The following is a 15,355-nucleotide window of genomic DNA, read 5'->3' as shown; positions in this document are numbered from 1 at the left end:
ACATTTCGCCAAAACATAAATTATGTCATAAATTGTTATATACATCTTTTAATGGCTACTTTTTCCCACATTATTTTTTGAAGTAGACAAAATAGCCCGTTTTACCAAAAGAATAAATAAAGTTTGTGCACAAATTCTCACTTTGTTATAATCCCTTTAATACACCTAGTTTGTTGTATACATTATCTATGGTAAACCAGCTACGTCAAATAAAAACGTCACTGATCGTTCGACTAACGCTTTTATTTTTTCATTCAAATACACCAGTAATTATACTGTTCGTTTATTTTGGTTGAACATGTGCTAAATAAAGAAACACAAGCCAGCAATACATCTGCTACAATGGTTTTATGACGCCCTTTAATGATAAGGTATTGTAAATAATATAAGAATAAAGTTTATCGTTCGTTTTTGTCACAAACAAAAGGATGAAGCTATTTTGTTTACCATTTCCAGTAAGAGCAAAATGTCGAAGGCAGTGTTAATTCCGGGATGTAAGGACATCGGAACTACGAAAGAGGAGTTATCGCTCTCACCGCCTGAAAAGAAAGACGGGGCAATTAGTTTATTTAGTCGGCTTCTCCGCCTAGATACTTTGAGTAAAAGACACAGTTCAGAAAGTCCAACGGCTCCTGAGCCAGGCACAACTTACTATGGAGTCTATATTCCTTGTGAAATTAAGAAAGGTCCGGATGAAGGTGAGCTTTTTGTAATCATATTTAATTATAATTTTTAGTTTTGAAATCTTATTACATTAGAAATTTGCACACTTATTTAAATTTCTATAGTATGAACATAGGATGGACCTGGAATGTTTCATTTTCAGTTTTTGCCTGTTTGGTATACTAAAGCAAATAAAGTCTGCAGGTATACACCTTACCTTTACTTGATTTTCTTTGCTTTCGTAAAAATATCTTAAATACTGGTTATATTATACTAGATAAAAACATATGTTGGGTACTAAATGTATATTCCTTTTAAGTCAACTGTTTAAAAAATGGTTAACAAATAATGTTCAAATTAGATCTTATCTATAATACTTTCTTATCTGAGTAAAGTAGGTCAAGATCACTTTCATTTTCAAAAATGGACAACCGCACTTTTTAATGGTTATTTAAATGTTATATCTGATAGATATTTGAAAGCTTTTTTAGCTATATTAATTTTAATAAATTTTAATCATTTTTATGTATAATATTGTGCCACGATACTTTAAAATACTTTTCATTGTTATGAATTTTATTTATAAAACAATGCTTACAAATTGTTTCTGTATACCAAAATATAAATCCTTATGCTATCATTATCATTTCAGCCATAGGATGTCCACAGCTGAACATAGCCCACCCCCATAGAATTCGATTGGAAGTAGCTAGGATGTTTGTATATTAATAGGTGATTAAACAGTGGTCATTGATTTGATTTTCGGAATGCAGTCTTTAATATTTCACACTTTGTGCATTAATTAAATGCCATTGATCACACACAAGTTTCACAGGATGGGCAGAAACATCTTCTGTGTACCTTAATACCACACTCCAATTGCCTGCAAATTGTGATGATTATGGTATATATTATGGTATATATCCTCCTTATGGGATATCCTTTTTAGGAGAGGCCTATGCAAGGTATGCTTATGGGCTGAAATGATAAATAGATAATTTCAAGTGATACTTTGTAGTTTTCTCCTATGGTCAGACGTTAAGTAAGATATTCAGATTCATACTCCAAACTTTTTTTTACTAAATGTATGGAGATAGCTCTAATATCTTTTGTAATAAGTCTATAAAATCTACTCAAGTTTAGTTATAGAGTCAAGTTCATCAAGGATTTACCAATGGTCATTTAGACCTAATTTAATTATTTTTACATACTTATTGTTAACAGCTGAACTAATTATCTAGTTTAATATCATCACTTACATATTTTGATAGAATTAATATCAATATGTTACTAAATACATTAAGTTTCATTTTGTGTTAAATGTTCCACAGAAGCCTTACATGTGTATAAGAACAAGTCTGAGGCTTTGGAGCTGGTGCGGAGATATAAGTTGGCAAGGTTCAAGATGTTCAGGAATCATCAAGATGCAGTTTCCTTTGCTCTAAGAGGCGCTGAACCAATAGATGCCCATGATGGAAATGCAAATTGTAAGAATAAATTGGTTTTTGTTGTATATTTTTAAACAGCACCTTTTAAATATATTTGTAGATTGCAAATGTCAATATTGTAGATATAAAAATATTTTGATAATAATGCAATGGCTTGTCTACTAAGTTCTGTAGCTTCTATGGTTTTCCAAAATATTGATGGAGCTAACTTAACAAGGTTGAAAGGTTAACTTGTATAGGTTTTGGAAGTTAATTGCGGAGGCATATGTCCAGCAGTGGATGCCTTACTGCTAAAATGGTGATCATGAAATAAAAATATTATTTTAATTAAGCTACCACTATGTTTCACTGTAACTTCTTTTGCATTTTTCATAATATTCATTTGTGTTAAGTATGTCAAAGAATTTAAGGTCATAAATTGTACGCCACACCTAAAGCTATTAGCTATCTATTTTGGCGTATGCGTGCCACAAGGCCATTTCGTCGAATTCAACATTGAATATGTAATAAATAAGCCAACACACTGATGAACCACTCCTACTATTTTTTGTTAATTAAATAATTAAAAATAAACTTAATGATTTTACTAGACATGCTAATGTAAATTTGGTCATAAATCTCCTGTTATTATAAATCCCATTTCAAGGTACTTATGTACTTTTAAAAGAATTTATAAAAGATAAAATTAATTTATTCAACATTGAAGTGTACAACAAAACTATTTTTTAAAAATTTAACACTTTATTTTAGGCGCTAGGATACATTTAACTTATTCTCTGTTGATGTTAATGCTGTTAGCCCAAGGGCTTTCGGAGCTGAGAATTTACAAAAAAGTACTATGGGCAGACTTATCACATAACACATTATATTGATTGTTAACTTTTTTTTAAATCTATTTAACCATACTTATTTTTTTATTTAACCATATTCTGCTTCACAAGGTATTATAGTTCTGGAGAAGAATCAGGATGAAACTCCACTAAACATCTTTTTTTCTGACAGATATAAACTAATTGAAAACAAAATAATCAAGGAACATCATTGCCAAGAACTTCCCCTATACTACACTATGGAATTCTCCTATTTTTTCAATTTACCATAACTATTGTAAAGCATAAAATATTATCATAAATATACTGTGAGGCCACAGTGAGAATAATGATTTCAATGAACCATTTTCTCAAGGAGTTCTATAGCACTAAGTTATAAATTGCTAGAATTATTTTTGTTTTTCATAAATTTGTACTCAATATTCGCACTTCTACCCCATATAACTAAAATACACTATCCTAGCGGTATCAATATCCAAGTAATATTTTCTTCTTAACGGCATAAGGTACAGAGCTCAGCTAATGGCTAGAGACCCAATGTGTATTGAACCATGTGGTATTTCATCATTATATCTTTCGCTTTTACCTCCACCAATTCACAATGAATTTATCATTTTTCATTTATAAATGTAATGTTTATATATTAGTTTCTTATTTATGCATATGTTTCTAATAATATTAAACAATAATTTTTTCTTGCAACTTAGCTGTGATGGGAGAAAAACCTTACCCATTCAAGGCACCCTCTCCACAAGACATGGTGTCTTTAAGGAAGGCGATTGAAGCAGGACTGGCAGTTACTGTTCATGATCGAGTTTGGGACAATCCTCGTTTCCTTGTCAGCAGTGGAAACACTCCAGCTATTTTGCAGGTTAGATAAACCTTTGTTTATATTAATTTTATATTTTAATTGTCTATGTCATTAATGCATGTCTCTATTAACTAATCAATGTAAATAACCAAAAAAAATGTTTTTGGGTTAAAAATAAAGAAAATCTCTTTTAGTTCACTTGACAGACTCCATCCTGTCCTAGTTATGAATAATATATTTTTACTTAGGTGTGAATTAATAGTAAATAGTTATTATAATATTTGTGGTACTATTTTTAGACATATATCATTGTTAGTTCTACATCTTGGCCCGTGCTAGTCATTTAAAAATTCACACACAATTCACAAACACTCAACACCAGCACTCGCTTTACTTATAGACATTGCAAATACATGCTACATTAGAAGTTTATATTTTATACTAATAATCCTCCTCTACAAAGGATTAGGAAACTTGGAAAAACTATGAATGTAGGAGCTGTTCTCAAGTAATGAATAAACCAAAGAAAATAGGAATTAATTGTTTATGTGTATATATTATATTTTCTTATTAATTCTTTCACATATGCATATTTCCAGGAAGGGTCACGTTACAATGCATTGCATGTTGCAGCGAAAGCAATGAATGCAGAGATTTGCAATTTAATACTGACCACTGTTGGTAACCCTGCATTTGTGCAAACCTTGTATGGGATGGATGCAGATCCAGAATCTTGTAAGGTCAGTTATATTTACTATATATTTTTATGAAGAACTTGTTTCAAATTAGTTTAAGACATTCTTCTAAGAACCCATTATTAAAATTTTATGTAAATTTTTGTTAAAAAAAAATATTGGATAGTTTATTTGGTTAGGAATTGGAGACAGCGACTGGCAAGTGCAATCTAGAATGTCCACCAGATGATCAGATGACCACAAGGAAGATGCTGGATACAAACTGCTTCTTCCAAATGGTTCTATTGTATTTCAATTGTGAAGGTGTCCATTTCTGTGTTTATCTGTAATCAGTCTGGTTACTATAAGCAGATGTTTTATGTGAAATATAAAGAGTGGCTTCCAGCAAAGCCTCAAATATGATAATAGGTTTTTGTGTATTAAATACTTTCTTTAAATTATGTATGTGTCTTCAGTAAGTTACTAATAAATAAACCATTCAGTTGTCGTCTACCTTGAGCATGTGGGTATAGTTATATGTCTCTCTCGCACCAGCAGTGTTTTCTGGAATAAGCCAACAGATTATCAACTTTAATCAGACTTGTAAGATCTTTTTATTATCATTATCATCGTCATTTTATCATTAAGACGTCCACTGTTGGACGTAAGCCTCCCTGACTTTTAACAGCTTCGGTTGGTGGAATATATCTAGTGTCATTCGACAATTTTAATGAGGCTGTCTCTCCATCTTGTACAAACTTTATGAGGCATATTTAATTAACCAGGTTCCTTTTTAGTTACCAATCATAAGTTTATCTTGACTCAGGAATTCTCGGCCATTCTGGTGGACCGATACCTAAATACCCCGGACAAGGCAATGAATGAGACTCCACTGCACTTTGCTGCCAAGTTCGGCGCTGAAGCTGTCGTGGACGTCCTCACCGCGTTCCCGCAGTGCAATATGCAGGCAACTAATAAATATGGCGAGCAACCGAAAGATGTAAGTATATTTTTTATTAAGTATATAGCCACTAAATTTGTATTTCACCCTTATCGGAGAAAATCTTTGTATCAATTTACATTTATAATATTTGCCTATTCCATTAAAGCTAAAATGTCTTAAGATTAACGTGTTCTCAAATATCTCTTGTGCATCTAGTCAATTTAACCTTTTTGTCTGTATATATCTTACATGAAATAATTTTTCATTGTGGGGATATCAAATGGTTATACTGGACAAAATCGATTGCCAAAGCCTTGTTATGAGTTTTGGTTGTAAGGCTTCTTAGAACTTCCTATGAAGTACATGTCTACGGCTGCTTATAACAAGCTCCAATCTTAGCCAATTGTGCACTTCCCTTTACTGCTCACCGTGTGGTGACTAGCGTTTCCTCGATATGTCTATATATATGACAAGTATAGGCAATATTTACTATTACTGTACTTGTCATGTGCAATATATCAATTTTTTATAATTCTTGATATATAGAAACAGAGTAATTGGAAATAGATTGCTTATAAGAGAGCTATAAAAAGGTAAAAGTATAGATCATTTGTCAATAAATGAAAGTACAAATACTATAATAAAAATTAATTTTTATTTTTACTTAGGTCTATTTACTTATTATTTTTGATAAAAAATTAAATAAACTAATGTCATAGTAAATAAGCTGTAAACATTGTTATACTGGAGATTGTTTATATATGTGAAAGCTTTAAAGGGAATGTGTAGCTCATATGTAAGCATAAAGTTCTGACACTTATTTCCAATCACCTGAATAAAGTGATTAGAATAAAACAGCCCTATAACTTCTGGCAGTTAGGATTTCAGAAACAGATTAAACAATGAAATAGTAGTAAAAAATCTAATAAATAAGTAAACGTTTTTTTCTTATTTTTATTATGTTATTTTTGAAACCATTTATTTTTATATACGGTGTACAATACATTAATTGTATTCAAATGAGCTGTACATTCACTCCTTCATAAGTTCAATTACCAATTACCGTGTATATATAGATCGTTTTTTAAATAAATTCTTACTATATTTCTATAATTTTTATCTATAATAGTTTTTTTTTTCACAACTATCTATTTTTAAAACAATGATGGTCATTTTACATTATAATGAAGTATTTTTCAAAAATTATGTTTTAATAAAGTGTACAATTTATATATATAGATAATCTGCAACCGGGCGTCGAACGCGCCGGCTGAAGTGGCGCGCAACATTCGCAGCATGCTTCAGGAGCGGTTCTATGTGCCCGTGTTGCACTCAGAAGACGGCAGCATAGAGCCCACCATTGGCCGACCGTTCACTCCAGCCGTGCCACCTGTAAGTACAGTCAGTTTTCCAGTTACGACCATTCGTACTTACGACCAAAATATTTCATAATTTTTTTTCTAAAAAATGTGTCAATTTTTTATAGCTTTAGTCTCATATATGTCTAATATAATCTTGCACGCTTCTAGAGGCAATTAAATTGTTTGAAAATACTCAGACAACGATAGATTTTCGAAGGTATAACACAATATTCACCAAGCAATTGCCTGTTATGATGAAATTTATAATGAGAAGAAAAAACAAACTGTCCAAACAAAATTGGATTTGTTTGTAAAAACAAAAAGCACTACTATTACACTAGTTGATAAATTTTAAGAGACAGCAATGAATATCAATAGCTTAGATGATAATCAAATAAACCAGAATAATGCTTATATATATTTATTTATGTAGTTATTTAATTAACCAACTAAAATAATAATAATTAAGAAATTAAAAATCAGAAATATGTATATGTTTATTATTTATTGTGTATGAAATTCGACTTATGACCATATCGACTTACGTTCGAAGTTGGGGAACCGAACCCCGTAGTAAGTTGAGAACTGACTGTAGATCCCTAGGCCAAGCTAGAGCAAATTCAAAAGAGTTTTTTTTGCCCACTTGGTAGAAGCATAAGCAGAGCTGATACAAGTTTTTCATACTCTGATATACCTTTTAAGTTGTTCACATTAGGATAACTTTTTTAAATATTCTTAGAAAAAATTTAAAGTCTAAAACAGAAGACTGCCCATTGTAATTATCAAATTTTAATTCTTGGTTTCCTACGAGAATTCCGAGATGTACTGTTCTGTAGCCTCCATTACGAAGATATGCTTGATGGTAAAGCTGCATGGCGCGCAGAACATATGACCGCTGGGATTATTAAGTTTGGAGTGGAGACCACGTACCGGCAGGCGTGTTGCCGGTCATCCATCCCTTAGGAGCTTACCACTAGTTCTATTAAAAATCTGACGGGGACGCCTATGTTCACCAGTAAACTGCCCTAGACTGAGACAAGTTTTTATGATGATGCATTATACTAGAAGCTATTTCTCTGACACAAACAAGCACTTCCATATATAAATAATAATTGTTTGTTCGGTTCGGATAGACAAAATATGAAACAAAATTCAGAAATTGTTTTGTGATATTAAAAAAATACATGTATGATATAATGTTTTTCTTTCTGAGCTTGTTGCTCACTCTTTAGTAACAAAAGCTTTTTTCAACATTTGAATCATCATATTACTAATCTGTTAATCACTTTTGTCTCTCTCTATCAGGCTGTTTCCTTCCTGACTGAGGACGAACTGTCTCTTTCGTTACATTCCTTTGGTTCATGCATATCATTAGTTGGTAACTCCAGCATGTTTAATACCTGGTCTAACGGCCATTCTTTGTCTCTTTCTTTCAATTCTTTATTCGAATTATTGTCATCTCTGCATTGTAAGCTAGTTAATGATAGATGCTGGGTCCCCATATTTTCAATTATTTTATCATCATCGTGTCAGCCGATGGACATCCACTGCAAGCCTCCCCTAAATGTCGCCATGATGACCGGTCTAGCACTGCCCTCATCTACCGACTTCCCGGGACTATGTTATCAGTCTACTTAGTGAAGAACCTGCCCACGCCGCGTGCAACGTAGTCTTAAGTATATAAATATTTCTATACATGTACTAAATATTGTTTGTGTGTTAGGAAATCAATATAGATCCTATGAGGCCACGTTACGAGATCCGCGCGTTTGCGGGCCCGATGGCATCTCGAGAGGCCGATTCCTTTCGCCGCCGGTGGAAAACGCCTCCCCGAGCCGCGTTCAGGCTAGCGGAGTTGAGCAAAGGACTGGAGTCAGTGGGCAGGTAAGCTTTCTTGAATTTAGTTTAAAATCAAGTTACACAGGTTGAAAGTTTTAAAAGGTCGAGTTCGGGTGAAGGTTTGCTCATTTGTCAGTAAAAAACTTTAAAGTTTTTACACTTATTTCTAATCAACCTGTATAAAGTGATCACTGAAAAATTACATGACACATTATTTTTATTTATTCTACTAGAATTAAAGAGGCCAGACAAAATATTGATGTGTAAAGAATCTTTATATTTCTTCATAATAGTTGTCTTACATTCGCTAACGTTAATTATTTGTTGTTATCATCACCTTACACGTGTGTTTAATACTTCGTATTAACTTTTGGATGAATGATTTCATTCCTTACTCTTTTATTCTTTTAATGGATTGTTTTAAAAAGTCCTTTGTTGTTATGTTTTCATGTCTTTTGTTAACAGAAATCTAGCGGAGCAAATGAATGTCGGGTGGAAAGAGTACTGGCCGTTCTTAGACACCTTCACTGATCTGCGAACACGCGAAGGTCTAACACTTTTAGAGAATTATCTAAGCGAGAAATATAATAGCGCAGCGACCTTTGCATACAGCGACAGTTGCGCACAATCCATGCAATTACCTGAAGACTTATCCGTATCAGGCATAAGTCTTGGAAACATAACCCAGAGCCCCATTAGGGAATCACCTCTGAGTCCAATATCAGATCTTTGTGCTGCAATGAAAACATGCAAGATTTCTTCGGACAGACCCGCGCATTGGATGAAAACGGACCCCATCAGGCAGAGGCTTTGCAGACAGCCAACCCTCAAACCTACCTTAATGAATGGAGACACACCGCCATCTATCAATCACACTGTCAACCAACTACTGTGTATAGAGAGGACTTGCCAGGTCTTTGCAAAAAGGATAGCAGATGCTTTAGTGTTTTCACTCACAGCGGAGCCAGAAGTCGCTGGCGATTCTTTAAAGTCAGAAGCGAAACATTTACAGCACACGATCTTCACGTACATGGACGACGAAAGGTTTCAGTCGATAAACTTCTCGCTGATCCACTCTCGCCTCGCACAGCTGGTAGTCTTCAAGTTGAAGCAGCAGACTAAAGACTTGGACGACATTAACAATCTGGTGGAATTCCTGATAAAGTTAAAATGCCCTAACGATGACATATTCAGTTCGGATGACGACCGGAAACCCAGCGCTTACCGGAGTAGGGTCAAAATGTCACATGTCATCGACCAGCACGTCAGATGCTTGGCGAGTTTTATTTGCGAAGAATTAACGGAATCGGACGAGACCAAGGGGCCAGCGGTGTCTGACACAGAGTGCTCGGAGATCTGGGGAAGAGCGAGTAAATGCAGGTGCGAATGGAAAATTGAGGTTTTCGAAAGGAACAGTAAGAAAAACGCTTCGTTCAGGAAAAATCGGTCATCGTTGTCAACAAGTCCAAAGAATGAGAGCTTTGCACGGAGACTGATGTTCGATCAAGATATTGGTGAGTGGTTTTGTATTTTATTAATTTTCGTTAATCTCTAGTCCCCAAAGTGGTCCAGGTGGACACCCAGGAAACTTGATGAGACCTAGATAGGTGTGACAAGAAAAAGGGATTCACAATTAATAAGCGGATTTATCTGCTTTCGATAGTGATGAATGAAAATAACTTCACCTACTTCACCTACTTTCACTAATGAAGGCAGATAATATTTTAGGAAACTTAATGACTGTTACTTTATATTCCATTTTCCGCATTCCACTACTACATATAATCTGTCAAGTTTTAAGAAAAAGGCAGAAATGTACCTTCATTAGGTCCACCGGGCCCACTTAAATTTTTAAAAGTGGTTTATTAGAACAAATATTCAACCTAATTAGTACTCTATTTAGAATTGTTTCATGAATGAAAATCCGTCTGTGCGTATTTAACACAATGGAATTATAAAAGTCTTTCGAATAATGCATTTAATAATAAAGTAGTACGTATATACGTAATATGGCATGGTCTTGTTAGATCTCCCACTAGGTAGATGACGACATAGTCAAGGAAAATGGATGCGGGCAAGATAGCTTATCGTCGAGATCTTTAGGGAAGTCCCATACCTTGTGGTCGTCTATCGGCTGAACTGACCTTGAAATGATGTTCATTTTTTTCCACCTTTGTTTAAAATTACTACGCAACATGGATATATCTATGCGGTATAATTCATCTTAATACAATTGTGGATTATACTGCCAGAGAAGATAATAGAGGGCATCATGTGTGCAGAACTATTTTTCAATATGTATGGGAGAAAAATGGTTATATGGCAACACTAGTATAGAAGGACGTAAGGATTGACATTGACAGGGGATGTCACGGGGACTGTCAGATTTGCAATGTACAAGTGTTTTCGCTGTTACATTCACTTACACAAAATTATGGGAGGTTTATCCTGGAGTAATAACATTAATAATAGATTTAATAGCATTTATAGTTTATAGTAATATCATTGATGCTATAGGAAGTTTTTAGTAGATGGTAATCTTTTCGTTTTAATTGAACTTTAATGGAAATATATAGGTGATGGCAGAGTCCAGTCGAATGTAGCCGAGTGTCCTGTGAGCGTGAACTCCCCGGCCGGGGACAGCAGCCCTCTATACACTGTCGATATGGCCAAATGCCAGGTTGTGGAGCCAGAGGTGAACTGTTTTTTTATTTATTTATTTTATATTCTTTATTGTACACGATAAGATACATAATATACAGATACAATAATATACAGAAAAGTACAATGGGCGGTCTTATGACACAAGGCAATCTCTTACAGACAACCATAGTAAGGAAAAGATAAAAGTACTTATAAAGGGTAGTTCGTTTATATTACCTTAAGGCAGCTTTAAGATGAAGAATTCTATAGGGGAGAGGTCTGATTCTTGTTTTTGTCAAATTGGCATATTCTAACATTCTTCCACTTATGCAAGTGGTTACTGTTGCGGGATTTTTCCTATGGCCGGGTTGGTCTTGAGGTAGTAACAACACGAAGTACGAAGTAGAAGTGTGTATGTTCATTCGAGCTTCGCCCGTATTTATATCGACGTAAATGAACAATTCCATTTCCGTGGAATTCTCCATTTCAATGCGACGATGACGTAATATTAATGTTTCGATTGTAACCTACATTGTTATTATATATTTTCCTGAGAACGATTTTTGTTTTAGATTTCTGACGACGAGTCTGTGGCTTCCTGCCAGTCAGATGGTGAGGATGCCTACCACACCGCATCCGAACATTCGGACGAGCAAGATGACGAGGATGCAGTAAAACTGGTAGACGCCAGCGACCGGGCGCTTGTCGAACCTTTCATATATGGGTAAGTTATAGCCAATCTTACTTCACCGTTCTGTGCTGACGGTTCGAGAGGTTTTTATTTTAAATTTTTAGTGACAAACTTAACGCCTTAGACATTCACTACCGTTCAACCCGGAGTGTCGAAAAGGTAACCAGTAGGCAGTTATAAATATGAAGATATAAAATCGAGTAATACTATAAAGTATCTTTGTTCCGTCTACAAATTATTAAAAAAACCTAGCCAGTTTCGACACCACTCGTAGACGAATTGTCAGATGCATCTTATTAATATTATAAATAGGAATGTTATAAATGAGATAAATAAATAATAAACAAGTATAGAAAGCCTTTTCTTAATAAGAAATAAATTAATTTCATATAGATAGTTAAAAAAATTTAGCTATACCATCGTGATAAATGCTGTCTGCCAGAGACAAAAAATATAAGATTTGTATAAAACGATGAAAGGAACTAGTGTAAAGGTAATTTCATATACAGAGAGCACACAGAATATTTAGAAAGGAAAAAACTTATGTCTCTGCCACTTTAGGATGGAGGAATGTATTGTTACTAATAAAAGAAATTAAAACTACAAATAATGCATACTTGAGTGGAATGATATAATTATCATCATGTCAACCAATAAATGCCCACTACAAGGCCTAGGAATGTCCTTAACATTATCAGGATGACTGGTCTTACCCTGCCTCCATATAGTGACTACCCAAATAAAACTTAAATCATATTTTTGTCAATCGTTCATTCATATAATTAAACCATTTTAATCATTCATAAAAATCACCCTGTCTGTGACATGGTAAATAAGAAACATATCATGGCCCCTAGCGAAGAACCTTCGAAGATGGACCGGTTGGTGTACGAAGCCATACTGCAGAGTGAAGTACCTCTGGACCAGTTCCCCAACGTGTACAGGTGGCGGCACACCATCTCCCTCTACACGCCGGAGGAGAGAGAGAAGTGAGTATCTCTTTCTTTCACAACTGTTCAATTGATGAATGATCTACTGCCATGGCTATTGATAGTTAAATATATTTAAAACTAATATATAGTGCCCCCGACACAGACGACGATGTAACTACGACAATATTCCCACTCACCTTCGTGTGAATGTCATTGTAGAGTCTGAAATACGATGCCTTGATTTAGTTTTAGCATATTTCACGGACCCTTCTGTTCAGTGAACTCATGTTCGATGACGTTGTAAAAGCGTTAGGCCTGTCGGTATAAACTTCTTCACGAAACAAATCATAAGAATGCACAAGGACAGTTATATATATTGGAGAAATAACCTCTAATTTTGAAAGAGTATCAGCCTGCCAACATCACTAATATAATTTGGTGACAAACAAACTTTCAATATGAGGCAGTATCGGAAAATGACCACCAACAAAATTTCCAAATGTTGGTCTACTCTCGTCTTGCCAAGAACTTAGTACTAAGGGAGAAGATGTGAGTCCTATTAAGAGATGTTAAAAGTTTGGAAAGCTCTGAAATTAAGTAACGTTTTGGCAGATGGCAGGCGGCATCAGAGATGAACGTAACTGGGGTTTCGCTTGCGGTGAGCAGTCCATGTGCCAAGACCGGCCGCAACGCGCGGTCAAGACTAACAGCTAGGTGCAGCACCCCCAACAAGGAGAGAGACGATGACTCCAACAGGTCGCTCCCTTTGCAGGTTAGTTTAGAACAGAGTTTACTAAATTTTTTTTTCTACCATGTTCCCAAAACTATATTATTTTGGTAGAGAATTTAAATATTGTTTACCTACATTGATAGGTGAAGTTAAAACAACATTTTAGTTCTCCACTTCCGAGAGTAGAATCTTAAATTATTAAAATCTTTACTTGGATTGATGGACACATCAGTAATTAGTTTAGTACTATATCGCATGTTATAAAATTGACCACCATATAGACAGTTTATATCGATAAAAACAAATTTTAACCTTATGAATAATCAAATGAAATTTTAAAAAAATTGCCATTTTTTTTAGATTTGTATTTTGCTGAAATAGTCAAGTTTTAATTGATAATGGGACAATTGAAGTTATTTCATGTTGCAACTTTTGAAAGTTTGGCATTCTTTCTATATATATCTATATATTACATTTCAAATGATTCAAGAACATTATATAGGAATGAATGTGTCATCCATACAAGTTGATTTGTTGTAAAAGTATTAGAGACGAATGTATAGCACATTTGACAGCAAAAACCTATGAAATTTGTTACATTGAATATTTTATTTAATACAAATATTTAGGCCAGTAAATACTGGTAGTACAAAGGCTACAGTGATAGATAATGAACAATAATTAATTTTAACAAATAGTAATCCGAATATTATTAACGCTTTTTATTATTATTAGGGGGACCGGAAAGTAATGTCGCTTTTTTAAGTTAAATTCACACGACTACATTTTTAACAAGTATTTATTTCTAAACAACAATATGTTTACCTTCGTTATCAACAACCTTTTGCCATCTGGTATACAAATTTTCAATGTCAGAGCGGTAACAAATCAATAGGTTTTCCTGTAAAATACGTCAACAGAAACGACATTACTTTCCGGTCCTTCAAATATATTATCATTACGTTAAGTATAATTTCTAAAACCATTGGTTTTTTTTATAGTACCATACATTAATTGACAGCAAAAGCACAGTATATTAACCTTTTAAAGCTTTTACATTTATATAATCATCTTATATTACTGATAAGCAAATTTTTTTTTTTTGTAAATGAATAGGATTAATAAAATATGTATGATGTTTGCAGGTTACGAATTGGCTTCGAGTAACGGGACCAAACTCACCGCGATCTGCGCTGGCGGCCAAGAACATAGGACACAACGTTAGCTTCGGTTTTTGAGACAACTACCCTATGGTTTATCCCTCATCCATTAAAAGAAACAATATAAAGATGTACGTTACAAAACCAATTAAAATGCGATTACTTGTATTGCATCACTTAATAGCTATAAACATATTTTTTTAATCTACGCTAGAAGCAATTTTTAGTATTCAATTTAGCGAGTTGTTGAAATGAAAAAAAAAAAACAGAAAAAACATTTTCAATTGTGTTTTAAATATGACATAAAACAGTTCAAGCAACTAATTATCTTTATTAAGAAAAGGAAAACAGGGTAACTTAGTTCAACCCTGTCTTAGATAAAGGAAAAGATCTTTAGAGGCTTTTGTGTTATGTAAAATGCTCAAATCCGCCTATCCATACATAAACTCAATTTCCGACAGCTTTTGTTGTATTTACTGAAAGAAAACAATCTTTGACCGTAACCTTTGACATCTGTTAATTTGAATTTTGTGTGTATTCTTAAAAAATAATTAAATTAATTTTTTATCTCTAACCGTCATTGAAGCCAATAAGGAAATGATTATGCTTGAAACGTGATCGTTAAGACTT

At 33.9% G+C, this 15,355-nt stretch overlaps 1 protein-coding gene across 1 annotated transcript; it reads left to right on the top strand.

Moving 5' to 3' along the window:
* The first annotated feature begins 239 nt into the window (after positions 1 to 239).
* On the top strand, positions 240 to 15,326 carry Ankle2 (ankyrin repeat and LEM domain-containing protein 2). The gene is made up of 14 exons (XM_068766967.1): positions 240 to 371; positions 457 to 698; positions 1,995 to 2,150; positions 3,649 to 3,812; positions 4,352 to 4,492; positions 5,253 to 5,426; positions 6,609 to 6,761; positions 8,454 to 8,614; positions 9,035 to 10,083; positions 11,146 to 11,264; positions 11,785 to 11,936; positions 12,761 to 12,892; positions 13,448 to 13,607; positions 14,711 to 15,326. Exons 1-14 carry the CDS (start codon positions 364 to 366, stop codon positions 14,801 to 14,803), a joined length of 2,904 nt encoding a protein of 967 aa, XP_068623068.1. The 5' UTR covers positions 240 to 363; the 3' UTR covers positions 14,804 to 15,326.
* Positions 15,327 to 15,355: the final 29 nt, after the last annotated feature.

Source organism: Battus philenor, unplaced genomic scaffold (genome assembly GCF_028537555.1).
Source record: "Battus philenor isolate CCGP_79_NKW_IND1 unplaced genomic scaffold, ilBatPhil1.0.hap1 SCAF_22, whole genome shotgun sequence".
Classification (NCBI taxonomy): Eukaryota; Metazoa; Arthropoda; class Insecta; order Lepidoptera; family Papilionidae; genus Battus; species Battus philenor.
Note: the sequence above shows the minus strand (reverse complement) of the source record. Positions and strands in the feature narration are given on the sequence as shown.

Bases quoted from the DNA above. Each gene is read 5' to 3' on its own strand.
- Ankle2 (XM_068766967.1), top strand. The intron at 2,151-3,648 runs GTAAGAATAAAT...CTTGCAACTTAG, and splicing joins CCATGATGGAAATGCAAATT to CTGTGATGGGAGAAAAACCT. The intron at 5,427-6,608 runs GTAAGTATATTT...TTATATATATAG, and splicing joins ATGGCGAGCAACCGAAAGAT to ATAATCTGCAACCGGGCGTC.